Below are 23,203 nucleotides of genomic sequence, written 5' to 3' on the forward strand. Positions count from 1 at the left end.
TGTCTTTTGTTTTTGTTTACCACAGGGATGAGACATTAACATATTCTAACTTTTGAAACATAGATGTAATGTTAATTGTAAAAAATGTAAAGTTGACATTTTATATAGATATAGATTGTGCTACACATGCTTATATATATGCTGCGTTGTAAATGTAATGCCTCGTTTATTACTTTGTAGAATGGCCAATAATGGTAACGGAAGTAAGTCATCAGTCAGTGGCATTGAATCGATGAAAAGAATAATGGAAAGTGCAGTTACTAGCTTTTTGCAAACCTTGCAGACTAACATCAACAATGGGATGCCGGTTACCATAAAACAGTTCCAGGATCTGAAACCCACTACATTTACCAGCGGCCTAGACCCAATGGTAGCAGATGCTTGGGTTAAAGACATGGAAAAGATTTTTCGCGCCCTACCCTGCACCGAAAGACAGAAGGTAACTTTCGCTAATTTCACTTTCAAAGACAATGTACAAGAATAGTGGCTTCTCACTCTGGAGAAAGAAGAAATTGCGACTTGGGCAAGATTCTTAGAAGTATTCTATGAAAAATACTTCTCAGATTCATTGCGGGAACAGAAGGCATCCGAATTCATATATCTAAAGCAGGGAACCATTACGGTGGCCGAATACGAGAGCAAGTTCACTCAACTCGCTCGGTTTACAACATACTTCAATCCCACCGAAACTCGAAAAGCAAGAAAATTCAAAGCAAGATTTGATGCTGAAATTAAAGATAGGCTCGAGGTCTTGAAACTACCAACCTATGCAGAAGTGGTAGACCGGGCGTACATTACAGAAAAAAAGGATTAAAGGCTCGCGTTCCGGGGAACCAAGCTAAAAGAAGCGATTCTGGGAAAGAGACAACAAAAGATCCGGTGCTACGCCTCCCAAAAAGGTGAATACAGGCACAACCAGTTCAGGCCATCAAGGCCCAACCAAACCCCGATGTGGCACTATTCCAATTTGTCTCACTTGTGGGGGGCTCATTGGGGACAATGCCATCGAGACAAGAGAGCATATTTTAAATGCAGTCAAGTTGGCCATTTGCTGAGGGATTGTCCAAAGCTGACTAATCTTACAGCCAGCCTCTCTAGCCCAGTCAGAAAACCCGCAGGACCCGGAGGAGACAGGAAGGACCAACAAAGGCCAAGGACGGGCTTTCACCTTGGTACCTGGAAAACCAAAAGTTACCAAAAATGATATGTCAGGTACACTTTCTGTCTGTGGTCATTTAGCTCATTTCCTCATTGACTCTGGGTCAACTCATTCTTTTGTTGCACCATACTTTGCTGTCAAGTTGGCATCAACACTCGAACCATTAGGATATATATTGTCTGTGTCTTTTCCTTCTGGTAAGTCTGCCTGTAGTACTAATGTGTACAGATCTGGTGCTATATTCTTAAAAGGCAAAACCTTATATGTAGACTTGATTTCCCTCCGCATTAGGAACTTTGATGTGATCTTAGGTATAGATTGGCTTGCTGCCAATCACGCCTCTATTGATTGTAAAGCCAAAAAAGTCTCCCTCAGGTTACCAAACAAACCAAAGCTTGTCATTAATAGGACTGGAGTTTCCAACCCTCCCTGTATTATATCCGCCATGATAGCCCGACGACTTCGAAGAAAGGGTTGTGGTAGTTATATTTGTTATGTGATCGATACACAAAAAGAGGCCCCCATCGTGGATGTGATCCCCGTAGTATGAGAATTCTTGGATGTTTTTCTTGAAGATCTACCTGGTATCTTGGTTGATCAGAAAATTAACTTCACCATTGAAACCCAACCTGGCACATAACCAATATCAAAAGCTCTTTATCGCATGTCAATGACAGAATTGAAAGAGCTAAAGACTCAACTCCAGGAACTACTGGACAAAGGTTTCATTCGACCTAGTACCGCGCCCTGGGGAGCTCCAGTATTGTTCGTGAAGAAAAAGGATGGCACAATGAGATTATGCATCGATTACCGGGAGCTGAACAAGGTCACCATCAAGAATTGGTACCCACTGCCACGAATTGATGACTTATTCGATCAACTTCAAGGTGCCTAAGTATTCTCTAAAATCAACTTGCGTTCTGGCTACCATTAACTAAAAGTCAAAGAGGAAAGCATCGAAAAGACTGCCTTTAGAACCGTTATGGGCACTATGAGTTTCTTATTATGCCTTTTGGCGTCACAAATGCCCCAGCAGCCTTCATGGACCTCATGAACCGAGTGTTCAAACCTTATCTTGATGAGTTCGTCATCGTCTTTATTGACGACATCCTCATATACTCCAAGTCACCAGAGGCCCATGAACAGCACTTGCGAACGATTCTACAGACACTACGTGATCACAAACTTTATGCCAAGTTGAAGAAATGCGAATTTTGGATCACTAGTGTACACTTTCTCGATCACGTCATTAACAAAGATGGCATCTCAGTTGAGTCCCAAAAAGTTGCAGCAATCATGGACTGGCCACAACCTACTAATGTGTCAGAAATCCAAAGTTTCTTGGGTCTAGCTGGCTATTGTCGACGCTTCGTGCAAGATTTCTCAAAGATAGCATCACCCTTGACCCAGCTAACTCAGAAGAACACACCCTTTGAATGAACTGACAAACAGGAGTGTTGCTTTCAAGAATTAAAAAGTTGACTTGTGCCACGACCCAAACCCGCCCCTATGGGTTTAGCACCGTAACCGGCCAGTAATCCGTGATTACAGAAGGCCTACTTAACAGTCAAACAATAATACAGAGTATAGGGGCATGGCGGAAGCCAAAACAGTAAATAGACAATATCCAATGAGCTGTGGAGTCTGTATGCAAAAAGACTTATCATTCATGTGCACATATACAATCAGTACCAAGACAGTATGTACAATATATACAATCATTCAGGACAGGGACTTAATCCCTATTAAACAGTACAGTGCAACATCATTCAGTCTAAACAGTAGTTATATAGCAAATACAAAAAGAGGGAACTAAAACACCCCAAAAGCCCTGGCTTGACAGGCTCGGAACCTCGCAATGAGGCATAGTGGTTGGCTTGACAAAACTGGAGTATACCCTGACGCTTCTAGCAACGGTCCGGTACTTGTATACCTACATATATATATGAGCAGTGAGCTAAAGCCCAGTGAATAACATAATGCGTAAAGAGGTTAAGAATGAATGTCCTTTCAGTATTGAAAATAGTCAATTGATTTAGTATATCAGTCATTCAGTCATAACAGTCATATATGGTACATCCAATAACAGAACAGTACAGTAAACAGTAGGTCTTGAAAGACCGAACAGTCAATGATGGCCATCAGTAATGGTTCCAAACATGGGAACCGACAAACATCTCTGTAACAGTAGCAGTAACAGTAACAGTAACGGTAGTTGCTAAGGATGCCACAGTACAGTTTAGAATAGAGGACAAACATTCATTCAGTTAACAGTAAATAGGTCAGAAAATAGTTCAATTGATCATTCAGAAAATATTTTTCGAACATATCTTTACAGCATTGTTACTCACAGAGTTCTGGGCTACAGATAAGCTAGAGCGCGTCTCCAAAAGCCAATCCTACACAGTTGCAGAATGAACACACACTAAGCTACACAGTTAGGAAAATAATAACTTAATCCCTATCTTGACTCGGTGTGGTTTTACCTCAAAATCCTCATCAAAATGCCTTAAACTAGGCCTAAGAATGCCTAGAATGGAATGATGATGCAAAGATGCACTTAGAAAACATTTACAGAGTTTTTAGAAAATAGGGGTCTCGCTCGAGCGTGGGATTCCGCGCTCTAGCGGATATGCAAACAGAAGACTCCGCTCGAGCGTAAACTTTCCCACTTGAGCGTACTGAAAAAGTACTGGATGTGTGAAAATCACGCTCGATTGGGCGCTCGATACCCGCTTGAGCATGTGAAACAAGTCTTCGCTCGAGCGTCCAATACCCCGCTTGAGCGGACTGTAAAACAGTGTAAAGTGTTGGATGGACGAATTTCACACTCGAGCGCCAGACACTCCGCTCGAGCGTGAGTCCAAAATCTGAAATTTCCAGATTTGAACCTCAAGCTCAAAAACAAGTTTTAATGTACTAAATTCGATCCTTTTGGGCTAATTTTCTGGAAAACACTTCAAAACTCATAATATAACATGTTTCAAAGGTCAATTTGAGAAATCAAAGCCCAAAGGTAGTTCAATTAAACTCAATTTCAAACCAATTTTCATGAACAAGACTAATATGGAACATGCAAGAATTTAAACACTTCAAAGCTTCAAATGCTAGCTTAACTGAGCCGATTCTTTTCAAAACAAGATAAATTCATGGTCCTTAGCAAGAATATGAACATGCATGTCACAATTTTCCATGAAAACAACTTTAAGCTTCTCAATATAGGCATGCATGCATGAAATGAGCTTCAATTCAACATATAGAACCAATTCTAGACTTTAACTCACTAAATTTCCATGATTCATGAAGATACAACTTAAATACATAAACCAAGGGATAGAATCTCTACCTTAGGTCTTCAATCACAAGTCTAGAGGCTCAATTTGGCAAATTCTCTAACAATTCTTCCAATTTCCAAGCAAACCATCAAGTTGAACTCAATTCTCTCACTCTCTCTCACTCTTGGTCGGCTAGCTCTCAAGGAAAAAGGCTGATGAAATGTTTGGTATGAATGTAATGAAGCTCAATATGTTTTGTATGAGGTGGGCCACTAGGTGGCAAAGTGGTAATTAAGCCAACTATTGCAATTTAACCTTATTTACTCTAATTAAATCATACCAAATCACATTTTAGGTAAATACACCATAAAATCACATAAATTATGGTTAACACATATCACTAATCAATTTCAGATTCGGCCGCCGATAAGGCCTTCAATTTGCAGTTTAAAGCATAAAACATAAACAGATAGTTTAACAGTCAACAAATAGATATGCATTTAAACTAGCACATTCAATCAATCAGTTCAGTTTTTCAATCAGCTCAATTACTTATCATGATCAGTCTCAGTTTAGCAGTAATCAGTAGCTTAATCAGTAATCAGTGGTGAGAGTTATTACAACTTGTGTCAGCTCCTATACTAGCACTCCCTATGTCACGACCCCATTCCGTCCCTAGTAGAATGGTGCCGTGATGGCCAGTAATCCAAGATTACCGAAGGCCAACTTTCAAAATTCACACACAATCAGAGTATTACATATGGGGCTAACATGTGCGGAAGCAATATATACAAATCTAATTAGTCCATAAGAGCTGTGCATAAGTCAAATGAAATGGCATACATCTTTACATAGCTTTATAACTTTATTATAAGCAAAATAAAATACATATTACATCTTGACTAAAAGGCTTCTCAAGTCGACATATACAAAATACATGAAATACAACTAAGAAGCATAATCTTCAAGATTGCCGACATAACATGGATCAAACATCATCTTGCAAATAACACATCTCGGCGTCACCGCCTTCATACTTGTTACCTACATATATATAAGGAGAAGGTGAGCTTGGATACTCAGCGAATGGTATAAGTAATAAAGGGGTTAAATGAATGATTCCCGAGGTCCTTGTCAAAACAATACATATAGCATAGCTTGTTCAAAACATGGGATGAATCAAGTTCATCAATCAAATCTTGGTCTTTCAAATCTTCTTGGGATGTTTAATAACATCTACATAATACATGGGGTGATGACATTCCTAACAAAACAAACCCACCCGTTCATAGACCGTCGGTGGCAAAAACAAGACAAAACAAGGGAATAATCGACCCAGAATCGATTAGACAAATCCACTCGTAAACCAGACCGTCGGTGAGGCCATCCATTCCCAGACCGTCGATGGCAGAGATCTCTCAAGCAATGGTGTAGTTGCATTATAGTCTCCTGGCACTAAGGACTTTCCAAGAATGTCATCAAAACAAGGTAATACTTGATATACAAAATAGAGATAATCATTCATGCTTGATCAAATACTTTTCAAAACAAGGCAAAGCAAAGCTTATCAAAACATGATAACATAGCTTTATTAAAAATACCACTCACATAGCTCTTCGGACGTCGGGGTTAAAGCAAGGATCCAAGACCTACAAATATATGGCAAAGTTTACTAAATGCACTTCAAGAAAACAAGAAGAGATGCTCAAAGATGGATATGAAATGCATTCTTAAAACAAGCTTTACATGAATGTATATGATCTAGGGAAAACATGCCGGATTCTTCTAGGGAAAACATGCCGGATTCTTCTAGGGAAAACATGCTGGATTCTTCTAGGGAAAACATACTGGATTCTTCTAGAGAAAACATACTGGATACTAACCAGGTCCTGGAATGGATGCACAGAGATGATCTAGGCTAAAATGACCTAGCTGGGTGAACTCAAGAGGTCTTGGCCGAGGTCTCATACCTCTTTGTTGAGGTGTGGTTACCTAGGCTTTAGTGTGCCTGCCGAGGTGTTACAAGGTGCCGGCAAGGGTGTACCATGGTCGGCCTAGGTGTGCAGTGGTTAGCCTAGGTGTGCATGCAAGATAAACTAACGTGCAAGTGATCATGCAAGGTAGGCCAAGGTGAGATACGATGCTTAGCCTAGGTGTGTGATCTAGGCAAGAGTGGTCTCGGTGATCACACCTAGGGAAATGAAGCCTGGAAATCTGGGTTTCCTCCTTGAAGGACATGAAAAACATGAAGAACATGAATGTTAAAATCATAACTTGTTATTACAAAATCTGAGGTTTCATGCTATGAGTTCGAAAACATGGACCTTGGTACCCATACTTGAAGATCATATGAAAATAAACAGGAAAACATGGATCTTGATACAAACTTTCGGATCAAAACATGACTTTTTCTCAAGAACACATGAATATCACTTTCTCTTTCTAAAACCGAACTTCAAAGTAATGCATGGTTCATGAAACATGCTAGATCATGCAATGCGATTAGATCAACATAAAGAATAACAAGAGTAGATCACGAATCTAACCTTAAAACACGAATCTAACGGTTCGATCTCTAGGGATCAAGCTTGGAAATCTACCTCTCTCTAGAATTCATCTTCCTCTTCCTAGAGTTTCTCTCTCTTCTAAGACAAGGATATAGCAAATGACATGTTTTTCTCTCTCTGCCGGCTGATTTAACCCTCTGCAGGGACATATTGGTTGTCCTCAAAAGGTGATAGAAAGACAAGACAAGTGTATGACAAAGTGTGTACAACAGGCTAGATGACATGGTCACTCCGGCAGGTAATGATCTCAGCTAAAGACATAGGCTTCAGCAAGTAAGATCTCAATGATCTCAGCTAGAAAGGATAACACTTGGCCAAGCTGTGCCACATCTCCGCCTAGATGTGCCACACCTCGGTCTAGGTCATTCCAGGCCCGGAACAAGATCACTAGGTGCAAGGATCAAGGATCTAAGGCGCCTAGATGATAACATCTCGGCCTAGATGATGCACATCTCAGCCTAGGTGATGCACACCTCGGCCTAAATGATGACATCTCAGCCAATATGCGTAGATGATAGTGGAGGTCAACCAAAGTGGTTCCAAGATGATCCTAGGGGTAAGAGGTTCAAAGGCATGACCTAGGCTTGGCATGACCTAGGCTTAACATGACCTAGGCTTGGTATGACCTAGGCTTAACATGACCTAGGCTTGGCATGACCTAGGCTTAACATAGCAGGGAAGGAACAAAGCATGCAAGCAATACTTAAGCAAAACAAGACAAGATTCATGAATGCAAACTTAACAAGACAAAGTTATGTAAATGCACATGAACATGACTAAGACATGAATATGGGTTGTTACATCCTTCCCCCCTTAAAGAAGTTTGGTCCCCAAACTTAACTTATCTTCTCCCCAAAACAATTTCGAATGTCGAATTCTCATCTCTTCTTATCATCTCTAGCCTTTACCTTGGGACAATCCTTAATACGATGACCCATCTCACCGCATTCAAAACATGCTCCAGATGCCCGATGACAAACTCCAAAATGTCGCCTCCCGCAACTTGTACATGTCGGCCTGGCGCCACCTTCCTGATTTGTGTTATTGGAACTGTCCACATTCGTCTTCTTCTCGGCATCATGCTGGTCTTGGCGATTGTCATAGGTCTGCCTCTTTTTCTGATTCTCCCCCAAACTCTGACTTCTGTTCAAGTTGGCTTCTGCAAGGATGGCTTTATCTAACACTCCAGCATATGTTGGCATGTTAAGCAAATTAACCCGGTCTTGAATTGATCCACGAAGCCCACTTTCAAACTTTCTAGCCTTCCTATATTCATCGTTGACCATGTGAGGTGCATACCTTGCTGACTCGGTGAAAGCACGATCATATTCAGCTACTGTTTTGCTACCCTGTGACAACATCTGGAATTCTGTGGTCTTGCGATCTCGGACACTGAGGGAAAAGTGTTTGTCATAAAATAACTCCAAAAATCTGGCCCAAGTCAAGTCTGGATGACCTTCTCGGATCATCATCCACCACTTACGAGCATCGCCTTCCAATGTGAATGCTGCCAATGACACCTTCTGGGCGTCGGTGCTGGGAAAAACCTCAAACAACTTTTTCATCTCAAGAACCCATGCTTCTGCTTTCATCGGCTCTATACATCCATGGAACTTCGGTGATTTCATCTTCTTGAATTCTTTGATCAAGGTCAAGGTGTCGTCTCCATACAAAGCTGGCTGCGGCTGCACTTGTTGTGATACCCCTGTTCTGTATTATGTTAATTGGTCCCTGATACGTATGTAATTATATGTTTTGATATGATTTTGTGTGCCATTATGTGAATATATGTGATTTTGGAATTCTATCTGTTCACCGTAGGAATACCTGTTTGAATAATCTGCTTTGGAAATTAAATTGAGGGCCTTATCGGCCACGGAACCCAAAATTAATTACGCTATTGTGATTAGCGTAATTTTTAGAGCCTACGGTGAAATTTAATTGAAAATTGATTCGGGCCAGATTAAATTGATTTATTTAATAGCATTGTGCTCAAATTGTTAATATTTTTAATTGTAGCTAGTGGGGTTTGTTGTATTTGAGCACTACACATCCCATTCTCTCCTATGACCTCATTTTGGCTAATCAAAACTTGAGAAAGGGACAGAGAGCCGGCTATTAGAGAGAGAGAGGAGAGAATATTGCATTTGTGGTTCAAGACTTGGACCTTTTGGGGATTAAGCTCAAGTATTGCCAAATTGGGAAGATTAAAGCTCCTTGGTGAGTGATTCATGCATTTATAGTCATCATCTTGTGAATTCAAGTTTAATAGATGGTCAAGAGCATGAATTAGTTTGAATGTAAGGGAATTGAGTTGCTTGTGTTCAATTGAAGGTCAATGAAGGCATGCATGTATATAATTGTTATGGAAATGCATAATCTAGCATGTATTGAGTTGAACATGGAAATAAAGGTGTTAAATCTTACATGCAAGCATGCTTTTGTTGTATTCCATGAGAATGAACACCATTTGCATTGTTTGGGATGGAAATGAAATCAAGGTTAGCATGCATGATTGAATAATTAAGATATGAGCTTTGAATGTATGATTTTGTTTGTATTAGAATGAGTTGGTGGGAGATTGGGGCATGCATGTGAATTAATTGTGAATTGGGCTTCATTGTAATGTGTTTTGGTGTTTATGGCATGTTAGCATAACTATATTTGAGATTTGAGCCATAACATGCATGTTTTGTTGGTTGAAATTCGAATTAGAGCTCAAGAACTCAATCTGGAAAACCCAGATTTTTTATGTCCACTCGAGCGGGGGAAGAGCCGCTCGAGCTGGAAAATCGTGCTCCCAACATTTTTTGCAGAGTTGGATGTCCGCTCGAGCGGGCTATCTCACGCTCGAGCGGGGAGTTTTTGTAGACAGGCCTTCCGCTTGAGCGCTCTATTCCACGCTCGAGCGTATTTTTCATGCAACCAGTACTTTTGCAGGCCTTAAGGGTCCGCTCGAGCGGGGACCCTGTTCTCTGAAATTTTGTATGCTCGTTCTGTGTTTCGTTTTCTGTTCTCTTTCACTTGTAAGCACTCTTAGGCATATGTTAAGCATTGTAAATGAGTTAATGAGATAAGAATAAAGCCTAAAGAGGAATATGTGAATCAAAGAACGGATTGAACTGTTAGTGACCCCTTTTGTGTTCATGAAATGTGTAGGGTCAAGCTCTAGGGCAAATCCATAAGCCGATCACTGTGAGTAATATCGATATTTGAAAGCTTATCAATGTCCAATTGTTTATTTCCCTTATAAGCTTTATGAGTTGCTAATTGGGATTGTGGACAAAAGTTTGACATGATAGAAATGAATGGACCAAAGGTCGTTTTGATAGAAATGAATGGACCGAAGGTCGTTTTGATAGAAATGAATGGACCGAAGGTCATTTTGACATGAATGAGTGGGCCGAAGGCCGTTTTGATATAAATGAATGGACCTAAGGTCGTTTTGACACGAATGTATGGGCTGAAGGCTGTTTTGACAAAAATGAATGGGCCGAAGGCCGTTCTGACATAAATGAATGGCCCGAAGGCCGTTTTAACATGAATGGAAATCTGATTGGGCCAAAGGCCAGTATGTTTGGAACTACAGTCATTTGATCTGAATTTTGTATAAGTGTGTATATGTTAAGCAGAAATATGCATTGGGCCCAAGGCCGTTCGGAGCATGTTGTTCTTCATATTGCTTATGTAACTTATGTGTTCGATATTATTCACTAGGCTATCGCTCACGCTCATTCATGTGTTTGTAGGTGAGCCGAGGGAAGTCCAAACCCAGTCCCAGTGAAGTCTGCCAGGAACAACATGAGTTTTGGAGAGTCAGCCTTGTGTCTCACGTACGAGACCCATCCTTGCCATTTTTTTATGTATTTATATTTTGTCTTGTTGGCAAGGACTTTGTGTACATCTGTATATAGTTTTGATATGGGTTGACTCAGTTTGGATGATCCTGTCTGTAAAGGATTTTGTGGTACTGCACTTGTTGTGGGTTATTAACGTATACGTGCATGGTTTGTTTTGAGTGCATATAAGCACGGCTCTATGGACAAAGTTTTTAAAATTTTGCTTCCGTTTGGCCCCTTTACTCTGATGAGTTATGTCTGTTAAGGTTTGAGGCCGTAGGTAATCTCAGGATTACTGGCCGGTTATGTCCTTAACCTATAGGGGCGGGTTCGGGTCATGACACTTGTGGTACTGGAGGAGGTGGAGGTGGAACTGCATGTCGGCCATCTGTCTGCTCAGCCTGAGTGGAAGTGGTACCTGTGTCTTGTGGCCTAGGTTGTCTCAACTGACGGACCAATCCTTTGACCAATCTTTCTAATCTGTCTATTCTGTCCTCGAAATGATCTCGGCCAACTGGAGGTCTACCCCTTCTCATGATGCTAGAGGTATGCAAAATGTGACTCTCAAAACAAAATGAGCAAGTAAACATGCATGCAAGTAATAAATGATCATGTCGAGATGATGCACACCTTGTCAAGTAGCAAGCAACATGATGCAATCCTAACATCATTCTAAGGGACATCCTATACTCTTTAGGACTCAAAGTGTGTGAATATCGTACCATAAAAAACTTGTGCTTTGATACCATTCTGTCACGACCCCATTCTGCCCCTAGTAGAATGGTGCCGTGATGGCCAGTAATCCGAGATTATCGAAGGCCAACTTTCAAAATTCACACACAATCAGAGTATTACATATGGGGCTAACATGTGCGGAAGCAATATATACAAATCTAATTAGTCCATAAGAGCTGTGCATAAGTCAAATGAAATAGCATACATCTTTACATAGCTTTACAACTTGATTATAAGCAAAATAAAATACATATTACATCTTGACTAAAAGGCTTCTCAAGCCGACATATACAAAATACATGAAATACAACTAAGAAGCATAATCTTCAAGATTGCCGACATAACATGGATCAAACATCATCTTGCAAATAACACATCTCGGCGTCACCGCCTTCATGCTTGTTACCTACATATATATAAGGAGAGAGTGAGCTTGGATACTCAGTGAATGGTATAAGTAATAAAGGGGTTAAATGAATGATTCCCGAGGTCCTTGTCAAAACAATACATATAGCATAGCTTGTTCAAAACATGGGATGAATCAAGTTCATCAATCAAATCTTGGTCTTTCAAATCTTCTTGGGATGTTTAACAACATCTACATAATACATGGGGTGATGACATTCCTGACAAAACAAACCCACCCGTTCATAGACTGTCGGTGGCAAAACAAGACAAAACAAGGGAATAATCGACCCGGAATCGATTAGACAAATCCACTCGTAAACCAGACCATCAGTGAGGCCATCCGTTCCCAGACCGTCGATGGCAGAGATCTCTCAAGCAATAGTGTAGTTACATTATAGTTCCCTGGCACTAAGGACTTTCCAAGAATGTCATCAAAACAAGGTAATACTTGATATACAAAATAGGGATAATCATTCATGCTTGATCAAATACTTTTCAAAATAAGGCAAAGCAAAGCTTATCAAAACATGATAACATAGCTTTATTAAAAATACCACTCACATAGCTCTTCGGACGTCGGGGTTAAAGTAAGGATCCAAGACCTACAAATATATGGCAAAGTCTACTAAATGCACTTCAAGAAGACAAGAAGAGATGCTCAAAGATGGATATGAAATGCATTCTTAAAACAAGTTTTACATGAATGCATATGATCTAGGGAAAACATGCTGGATTCTTCTAGGGAAAACATGTTGGGTTATTCTAGGGAAAACATGCTGGATTCTTCTAGGAAAAACATGCTGGGTACCAACCAAGTCCTGGAATGGATGCACAGAGATGATCTAGGCTAAAATGACCTAGCTGGGTGAACTCAGGAGGTCTTGGCCGAGGGGTGGTTACCTAGGCTTCAGTGTGCAGAGCCTGCCGAGGTGTTACAAGGTGCCGGCAAGGGTGTACCATGGTCGGCCTAGGTGTGCATGCAAGATAAACTAACGTGCAAGTGATCATGCAAGGTAGGCCAAGGTGAGATACGATGCTTGGCCTAGGTGCGTGATCTAGGCAAGAGTGGTCTCAATGATCACACCTAGGAAAATGAAGCCTGGAAATCTGGGTTTCCTCCTTAAAGGACATGAAGAGCATGAAGAACATGAATGTTAAAATCATAACTTGTTATTACAAAATCTGAGGTTTCATGCTATGAGTTCGAAAACATGGACCTTGGTACCCATACTTAAAGATCATATGAAAACAAACAGGAAAACATGGATCTTGATGCAAACTTTCGGATCAAAACATGGCTTTTCCTCAAGAACACATGAATATCACTTTCTCTTTCTAAAACTGAACTTCAAAGCAATGCATGGTTCATAAAACATGCTAGATCATGCAATGCGATTAGATCAACATAAAGAATAACAAGAATAGATCACGAATCTAACCTTAAAACATGAATCTAACGGTTCGATCTCTAGGGATCAAGCTTGGAAATCTACCCCTCTCTAGAATTCCTCTTCCTCTTCCTAGAGCTTCTCTCTCTTCTAAGACAAGGATATAGCAAATGATATGTTTTTCTCTCTCCGCCGGCTGATTTAACCCTTTGCAGGGACACGTGGCACTACTGGATTGGTTCTTCTCAAAAGGTGATAGAAAGATAAGACAAGTGTATGACAAAGTGTGTACAATAGGCTAGATGGCATGGGCACCCCGACAAGTAATGATCTTGGCTAAGGACATAGGCTTCAGCAAGTAAGGTCTCAATGATCTCGGCTAGGAAGGATAACACTTGGCCAAGCTGTGCCACACCTCGGTCTAGGTCATTCCAGTCCCAGAACAAGATCACTATGTGCAAGGATCAGGGATCTAGGCCGCCTAGATGATAACATCTTGGCCTAGGTGATGCACACCTCGGCCTAGATGATGACATCTCGGCCAATATGCGTAGGTGATGGTGGATGTCAACCAAAGTGGTTCCAAGATGGTCCTAGGGGTAAGAGGTTCAAAGGTGTGACTTAGGCTTGATATAACCTAGGCATGGCATGACCTAGGCTTGGCATGACCTAGGCTTAACATAGCAGGGAAGGAACAAAGTATGCAAGCAACACTTAAGCAAAACAAGACAAGATTCATGAATGCAAACTTAACAAGACAAAGTTATGTAAATGCACATGAACATGACTAAGACATGAATATGGGTTGTTACACCCTACAGGAGTAGATGGGTTCGTAATCTATAGTGATGCGTCATACACTGGTTTGGGTTGTGTTCTCATGCAAAACGGAAAAGTCATTGTTTATGCGTCGCAACAATTAAAAACTCATGAGAAGAACTACCCGACTCTTGATTTGGAATTGGCTGCGGTAATCTTTGCCCTCAAAATCTTGCGTCATTATCTCTACGGTGCAACCTACAAGATTTACATTGATCACAAGAGCCTTAAATATCTGTTCACACAAAAGAACTGAATATGAGGAAACGGCGGTGGCTAGAATTTATGAAAGACTATGATGTAGAGATCCATCACCATCCAAGCAAAGCTAACATGGTGGCAGACGCACTAGCTGAAAGACGACCAGAGGTTTGGCATGTACTCTCATTTCCCGTAAGATCAATGGATTGCTCGCCAACATAACCATGGAACCTACTTTGATTGAAGAAATTAGAGCACACCAATGTGAAGATAACCTTTTGAAGAAAAAGTACGAGGAGTAAAGGAGTACACCTAATCCTGATTTCCTTATAAGCAATGGGATACTACAATTTCAAAATCGAATTTGTGTACCTGACGTTCCGGAACTCAAGAAGAAAATATTGGTGAAAGCTCATAGCTTAAGATTTGCGGTCCACCCTGGTAATATAAAGATGTACCATGATCTGAAGGAACATTACTGGTGGACATAAATGAAAAGAGACATAGCAAGCCATGTCTCCAAATGTCTACATTGTCAGCGTGTTAAAGCAGAACGTCAGAGACTTACGGGACTGCTGCAACCACTCTCTATTCCTAAATGGAAATGAGAGCACATTACTATGGACTTCGTGGTCGGGCTACCATAGTCATTTTCGAAGAATGATGCAATATAGGTTATAGTAGACCGACTGATGAAGTCGGTGCATTTTCTACCAATCAAAATCATGTACTCTCTTAATAAGTTTGCCACTTTATACATCAAGAAAATTATTCGTTTGCATGGTATCCCCGTTTTGATCGTGTCTGACGGAGACCCCCGCTTCGTGTCTCACTTCTGGAACAAATTGCAAGAAACTTTGGGAACAACACTGAAGTTTAGCACTGTTTATCACCCACAAACTGATGGACAATCCGAAAGAACAATCAAGACGTTGGAAGACATGTTACATGTGTGCGTATTGGACCTTAAAGGTAACTGGGATGAGCACTTACCTTTAGTGGAATTCGCTTATAACAACAGCTACCAAGCAAACATTAGACTGACACCATATGAAGTTTTGTATGGAATGAGGTGTTGATCACCTCTGTGTTGGGCAAAAGTCGAAGATAGGAAACTGTTAGGCCCTGAGATCATGCAAGTCAAAAGTGAGAAAATCCAACTCATCCAACAGCGAATTCGCACTGTTTAGAGCTGCCAGAAAAGTTATGCAGATACACGGAGACAGGACTTGGAATTTCAAGTAGGAGATCATGTGTTCCTTAAGATCTCACCAGCAAGAGGAGTTATCCGATTTGGAAAGCATGGAAAGCTAAACCTACATTACATCGGGCCATTCGAGATACTGGAAAGAATTGGTCCTGTAGCTTATTGCCTTGCACTACCATCTGAACTATCCAATATCCACAATGTGTGTCACGTTTCAATGCTCTGATGGTACCTCCGAGATCCAAAACATGTCGTTGACTATGAGAACCTAGAAGTTCAAGAGGATCTCTCTTATGAAGAGCAACCAATGCAGATTCTCGATCATCGTGATTAAATTCTCCGAAACAAGACCATACTGCTGGTAAAGGTCTTATGGTGAAATCATCGTATCGAATAAGCTACGTGGAAAACGGAAAGTCAAATCCAAGCCAAATACCAATACCTATTCAAAAATTAAGGTACGTCAAGTTTGGGGACAAACTTCTATTTAGAAGCGGAGAAATGTGACACCCTGAACGTTTAATTAAATATTACATAAATACTTATAGTTATATATAATTGTGAGTGTATGTGATTATATATTATTAAATAAATAATAATAAATACATAATCTAATTTGGATTATCAAATATGAAATTAATTAAGAATTGTTATTTTGGGCCAAATTAACAGAAATATGGAATTATAATACTAGTTGGGCCAAATTAAAGTTAAAGATAGTAAATAAAAAAATATAAAAGTAAGAGTAAATAATAATATTGATAACAACAACAACAACAACAATAATAATAATAATAATAATAATAATAATAATAATAATAATAATAATAATAATAATAATAATAATAATAATAATAATAATGGGTGTGGTAGTGAGAGGGAGATTAATGATATGGAATTGGGCCGGACAGATTTGGGCCGGACAGAGTTGTGCCGGACAGATTTGGGCCGAACAAATGCCGCCAAGTCCGGTCCTCATCTAAGCTTAGCTGTTGGAGTACTTGGACAGGAAGCACAGTATGGCGGACGATGGCTGAGATGGTACTACTCGGCTGCCGAGCTCCCAGGAGAATGGGCAGGCAGTTGGGTTAGGCGGTGCTCAGCAAGGTTTATGCTAACAGATGGGATAGCAGAACCACGTGTCGAGAGATCACTGGGAGTAGATTTGGGGCGCAGAAGGTATATAAGCAAGTCTGCGCCCCCATGCTTGCGACAGGACATTTTTGGTGAGATAAACACTAAACACAAGACTCTCCCTTCTCTCTATCTATCCCCTGTGTGTGTGTTCTAACTTGATCGTCGGAGGGGTTTTCCGGCCACACGCCGCCGGGTAGCTCACCGCCGTTGTGCTCGCAGGTCGATCGGACAGACAGGAGCTTGGAAGAAAGGAGTGCGGGCTTGCCTGAATATTTGCTCCCCGCACAGGTAGTAAAATAATTAATTAATTTTCTGTTGGTATACGATGGAGTGTAATTTAATTAGGGATTAATTTATTTATATAGTTATATTAGAAAATTGGGCCAAAAGTGTAATTATCTTAAATATTTATTAAGATAAGTATAAATCCATGTGATTTATGATCAAATCTAGGAAGGGATTTAAGCTACCACATGTTGGACTCGGGAGGCTTTTACCTCCCTATAAATAGAGAAGAGTTTATCAAATTCTTTGGAAAGAAAAGGAAAAAAAAGAGAGAGGGAGAGACACGTAAGTTGTTGGAAGTAGGAACTTATAGTAGGAAGATTGTATTAGTGGAGTAAGGCTAAGGGTCAATATTAAGATAAGTTATATTATACCTTGAGATACCATAGTATATTTTACGTATATTTTGACTTACCATAATTTATTTTATGTAAGTTATGTTTTATAAATTACATTAATATTTCAATTACGTGGGTTTTTTTCTGAACTCTACTTGTTTAAAATGAAACCCGTGGATATATTTGTTTAAATTTTAAAGAGTATTTGACTATGACCTTATAAATAATTATGTTTTGTAAGTACCACCACGGGAGTCCCATGCCTTGGGGGACTTAAATAACCATTGGCCTCTGTTTTGCCACTTTGTGGTCTTCTTTTTGCCATGGATCCATTGACCTCTGTTCTGACTGTCACTTTTGTGACCTCTATTCTGTACCGTGGTTATGGTTATTTATTTATATAATTTTTGTATTTCAGTTTCTGTCACTTAAATGATTTATTCACCAAATTGAGTTATGTAAATGTTTTGGCCTAACTAACCATCCATGGTTATTTTGTATTCCCTATGCTCTTGGCATAATATTTCTCACTCTGTTTTGTGCTTATAGCTGTTACCCTTTCAGGTGATGAGATGTAAGGAAGACCCATAACCTCGTGTAGTGGAACCTATACAAGAAATTGATGCAGATCGGTTAAATTATTTTTCTTTCCTTTTCTTCCTGTCTTTTTTTTTTTGATGGTCGGTCGCTGCATAATAAAATAATAAAAGCCTATGGATGTAATTTTTTTTTAAATAGTAGAATGAAGTAATTTCCTTTTTAATTATTTTTATTTCTGCTTGCGCAGTTTAATTTGCTACGAATAAAATAAATTAGTAAGTTGCGATTCCAACCCTAAGCCCCTGGGGTTGGGTCGTGACAAGTTATATTTTGTTGTTCTTTTTACTATGCTTATTGGTTAAACAATCATTTCTGCTACCACTAAACAATCGAAATAATTGATTTTCACTTTTTTCGATTTTATTTTATATTTTCACATTGCGATGTGAATGTTCACATTGGTATGAGTTTATTTTTTTTTAAACTATTTGTATATTAATTATAAATTGTGAACATTCACATTGTATTTTTGTATAAATTTTATTTTTTTGAAAATTAATTATATATTTGTTGTTGTTTTTATTATGCTTGTTAATTGAACAATCATTTTTATTACTATTGAACAATTGAAACAGTCGATTTTCACCATTTTTTCCAATTTTATTTTATGTTTTCACGTTGTATGTAGTGTAAATGTTTACATTTGTATGAGTTATTTTTTTTTTTAAGGCTAGTTGTATGCTAATTATAAATTGTGAACATTTACATTTTATTTTAGTATGAATTTTATTTTTTTAAAGGTTAGTTGTATGTTTGTTGTTTATTGTAAATATTCACATTGAACTTTAGTATGTGTTTTGTTTTTTCAAAATTAGTTGTATGTTTGTTGTTTACTATGAACATTCACATTGTATTTTTATTTTCATTCAGATTTTTTGTTGTGTTATTTTTAAAATTTAAAATTATAAAAATGTTCAAAATTCATAATTTGAGATTTTCTCTATGGAATAAGGGAGGGATTCACTACAAGAAAACATAGCAAAAAACACGGATTTTTAGCGACGCCGCGCCTCCCGTCGCAAAAAACGGTTTTTTGCGACGGTAACTGCACCTGTCGCAAATAATACCCCTTTAGCGATGGTACTGACCCGTCGGTAATGAAACCAAGCGGAGGGGTCGGAAATGCGGAAGTATTAGCGACGGTAAATAAAACCGTCGCAAAAAATCTTTTTTTGGAGACGGCATATATCATTTGCGACGGAAATTTGCCGTCGCAAAAAATGATTAATTCAAACGGCGCCGTTTTGCCTTCTATTTGCGACGGTCTACATCATACCGTCGCAAAAAGTCCAAAAAAAAAAACTCCTTCTTTTTCCTCTTGGCTGCCGCTCGATCCTCCTCCCAAATCCCTAACTTCACCCCCAAATTCCCCAAACGGCCTACGAGGAAGACATCGGTGGTGCGGCGGCGACGGCTCCGGCGACAAGAGTGGTGCTCCGGCGACAACTCTCTCTCCCTCTGCGTATGCTCTCTCTCTCTCTCTCTCTCTCTCTCTCTCTCTCTCTCTCTCGGTCTGTGTATATATATATAAATCTGTGTATATATATATATGCAATGTATATAAATCTATATATATATATAAATCTGAAATCTGTCTATATATATATATATAAATCTGTTTATCCGAAATCTATATATATAAATCTGTCTATATATATATATATATATATAAATCTGTTTATTAATAACATACTTTAATTAAGAACATACTTTAATTAATAAATCTGCCTATATATATGTATATAAATCTGAAATCTGTCTATATATAACAGATTTGTCTCATGGTTATTAATAAATCTGTCTATATATATATATAAATCTGTCTATATATATATATATATATAAATCTGTTTATTAATAACATACTTTAATTAAGAACATACTTTAATTAATAAATCTGTCTATATATATGTATATAAATCTGAAATCTGTCTATATATAACAGATTTGTCTCATGGTTATTAATAAATCTGTCTATATATGTATATATATATATATATATATATAAATCTGTTTATTTTTTAATTATTATCAACATTTATCAATTATTATCAATTAGTGTTTTTAATTTTTTTAATTATTTTTATGGTTGTTTTCATTTATATCTCTTCAACCATTATCATTTTTTTTTTCTATTTCATCCATAAATTATCAATTTTACCATTCAATCCTTCAAGTTTTTTATTTTTTTATTTTTTCCAAATCATATGCTCTAATTAGAAATAGTTTGTCAAAATCAGTAACAGTAGCAACCTAACATAATGTGAAAAATTTTAATCTTATAATTTAGACAACCACATCATCCGGCCAAACAACTATTTTCTTATTCATATTATATTAGAGCATCTCTATCAAAATAGTTATTTTTATTTTTTTAATTAAAACAGTGATTAAATCACTAAATTTCAACTCCATTGAACTAATAACTATCAAGTTAGCTATTTTAGTTTTCGTAGTTTTGGCTCAGTAAATGCAGTTAGTAGTTTCAGCTAGTCAAACATTAAAAATATATTATTTTTAGTATTTTTTAGTTACTTGTGTTGAGTTTACGAACTTAAGAACGAAATAAATTAAACTAATACTTTAATTGTTTAAATCGTCTCAAATTATATTGGTGTGTAAGAAGATTCAATTACAAATAACCATGAGACAAACTCAATTATAAAGTTAATTTGAGACGATTAAAAAACCATGAGACAAACTCAATTACAAATAACCATGAGACAAACTCAATTATAAACTCAATTATAAAGTTAATTTAAGAAGGTTTAATTAATTTAAACCTTAAATAGGAATTTTAGACATTTCGTTAATTTGCCAAATAGGATGTCGAGTGAATATTTATGTGTAGGTATTATATTTAGAGTTACTTTGGTGAGATATTCTTGTAGATGTGTACAGATGATGGATAAGAGTTGGATTGATTTGCCAAATAGGATGTCGAGTGAATACATTAATGGGATTGATGAATTCCTTGTGTTTGCCTACACCAATAGGATTGAAGGTTCGATGATCAGTTGTCCGTGTAGGAAGTGTGGGAATCGATACTATTTTGTACGAGATGGTGTACGGGAGCATCTGATTTTGAATGGTTTTTTTAAAAAATACAAACATTGGATTAATCATGGGAAATCTTACATATCTCTGCATAGTAATCGAGAGAATGAAACATTAGCTAATTTAGACATTGGAGATGATATGATTGGAATGATACAAGGGGCTATGGGAAATCCACATGCCGGTACAAGTGTTGAGGGTGATGAACCACAGGGGCCTGATCCCCGTGCATCTGAACCCCAGCTCGGTCCAAATGCAGAGACTGCAAAGTATTTCAAACTTCTTCAAGATGCACAAAGTGAATTGTATCCGGGTTGTCAGAAGTTCACATCTTTGTCATTCATTGTTCGACTTCTACATTTGAAGGTGCTTAATCAGTGGACGGACAAGTCTGTTGACATGTTGCTTGAGTTATTGAATGAGGCGTTTCCGTTGGGTGTGAAACTCCCGGACTCATATTATAAAGCTCAAAAGGTCACAACAGATTTGGGCTTCACGTATGAGACGTGGGATGCATGTCCCAACAGTTGCATGTTGTTTCGAAACGAGGACGCCAATCTTGATAAATGTGTCATATGCAACAGTTCTAGATGGAAATCAAATGGTGATGGTGGTTCAAATGGTCCTAACGCAGGTGGCAAACAAGTAGCTGCAAAACAGATGAGGTATTTTCCTTTAAAGTCAAGGTTGCAGAGGTTGTTTATGTCATCCAAGACGGCCAAGTTAATGAGATGGCATGCAGAGGAACGAACTGATGATGGTGTCTTCAGGCATCCTGCGGACTCCCTTGCATGGAAAGATTTTGACCGTCGGAATATTGACTTTAGTAATGATTGCCGAAGTGTAAGGCTTGGCTTAGCATCTGATGGTTTTAACCCATTTAGGACGATGAACATAGTTCATAGCACTTGGCCTGTTGTGCTCATTCCATACAACTTGCCGCCATGGATGTGCATGAAGCAACCATTTCTAATTTTATCGGTGCTTATTGACGGCCCGAAAGGACCTGGTGACAAGATTGATGTTTATATGCAACCGTTGATTGAGGAGTTGAAAGAACTATGGAATGAGGGTGTGTCAACATTTGATGCATCAACAAATCAAATGTTTCAAATGCATGCAGCTTTACTGTGGACAATTAGTGATTTTCCTGCATATGCAAACTTGTCAGGATGGAGCACTAAAGGAGAATATGCATGTCCTTGTTGCAATAAGGAAACTACATCGTGTTGGTTGAAGCATAGTAGGAAACAATCATACTTGGGTCATCGCAGATTTTTACCTACTGGCCATAAATTCCGGAAGGATAAAGTATCATTTGATGGTAGTCGGGAAGTCAGACTCAAACCAAAATTGTTGTCTGGAACTGAGATGTTGCTACAATTAGAATCTGAGGGTATTTTAACCCAATACAATAGGGATGACCTTAAGGAGAGGCATAGGAGACAGGTAGAGAAGGAGAAAGCTGGACATCGCACCCATAGTTGGAAGAAAAAGAGTATCTTTTATGAATTGCCATATTGGGAGCACAATCTAATAAGACACAACCTCGATGTGATGCATATAGAGAAGAATGTTTGTGACAATGTGTTGTGGACAATATTAGGGGTTGCAGGAAAATCGAAGGATGGTGTTAATGCCCGGCGTGATTTACAAGATATGAATATTAGAAAACCCCTACATTTGCAGTTAAGAGGGTCGAATAAAGCCTATTTACCACCAGCACAATTCACGATGACCAAGGATGAGAAAGATTTGTTCTTGAAAGTGTTGAAGGAAGTAAGAGTTCCCGACGGGTATTCATCCAATATATCACGTCGTGTGCGCTTACATGATAGAAGCATTGGGGGTCTTAAGAGCCACGATAGACATATTCTGATGCAACAACTTATTCCATTGGCTATTCGCAGATCGTTACTGAAGAATGTAATTGAACCCTTGATTGAATTGAGCAATTTCTTTAGACAATTGTGTTCGAAAGTGAATCGTGCGACGGATTTGCAATATATTAAAGATCGTATCGCTGTAACACTTTGTCATCTAGAGAAAATATTTCCTCCGAGTTTTTTTGATATAATGGAGCACTTGCCTATACATCTAGCTGATGAAGCGTTATTGGGTGGAGCGATTCAGTTTCGATGGATGTATCCAATTGAGAGGTATCTTCTTACTTTGAAGCAATACGTGC

The 23,203-nt window shown here is 38.6% G+C and overlaps 1 protein-coding gene across 1 annotated transcript; it reads left to right on the forward strand.

The window, feature by feature from the left end:
- The first annotated feature begins 181 nt into the window (after positions 1 to 181).
- LOC114323518 (uncharacterized) lies at positions 182 to 814 on the forward strand. The gene is made up of 2 exons (XM_082923661.1): positions 182 to 439; positions 485 to 814. Exons 1-2 carry the CDS (start codon positions 182 to 184, stop codon positions 812 to 814), a joined length of 588 nt encoding a protein of 195 aa, XP_082779787.1.
- Positions 815 to 23,203: the final 22,389 nt, after the last annotated feature.

This window comes from Camellia sinensis, chromosome 1, assembly GCF_055761805.1.
Source record: "Camellia sinensis isolate YWXY chromosome 1, ASM5576180v1, whole genome shotgun sequence".
Taxonomy (NCBI): Eukaryota; Viridiplantae; Streptophyta; class Magnoliopsida; order Ericales; family Theaceae; genus Camellia; species Camellia sinensis.

What these genes read in the sequence shown, in the direction of transcription:
- LOC114323518 (XM_082923661.1), top strand. Translation starts at nt 182, where the DNA reads ATGGCCAATAATGGTAACGGAAGTAAGTCATCAGTCAGTGGCATTGAA. An exon ending in CCTGCACCGAAAGACAGAAG is followed by an intron (nt 440 to 484) that starts GTAACTTTCGCT and finishes GTACAAGAATAG; the next exon opens with TGGCTTCTCACTCTGGAGAA.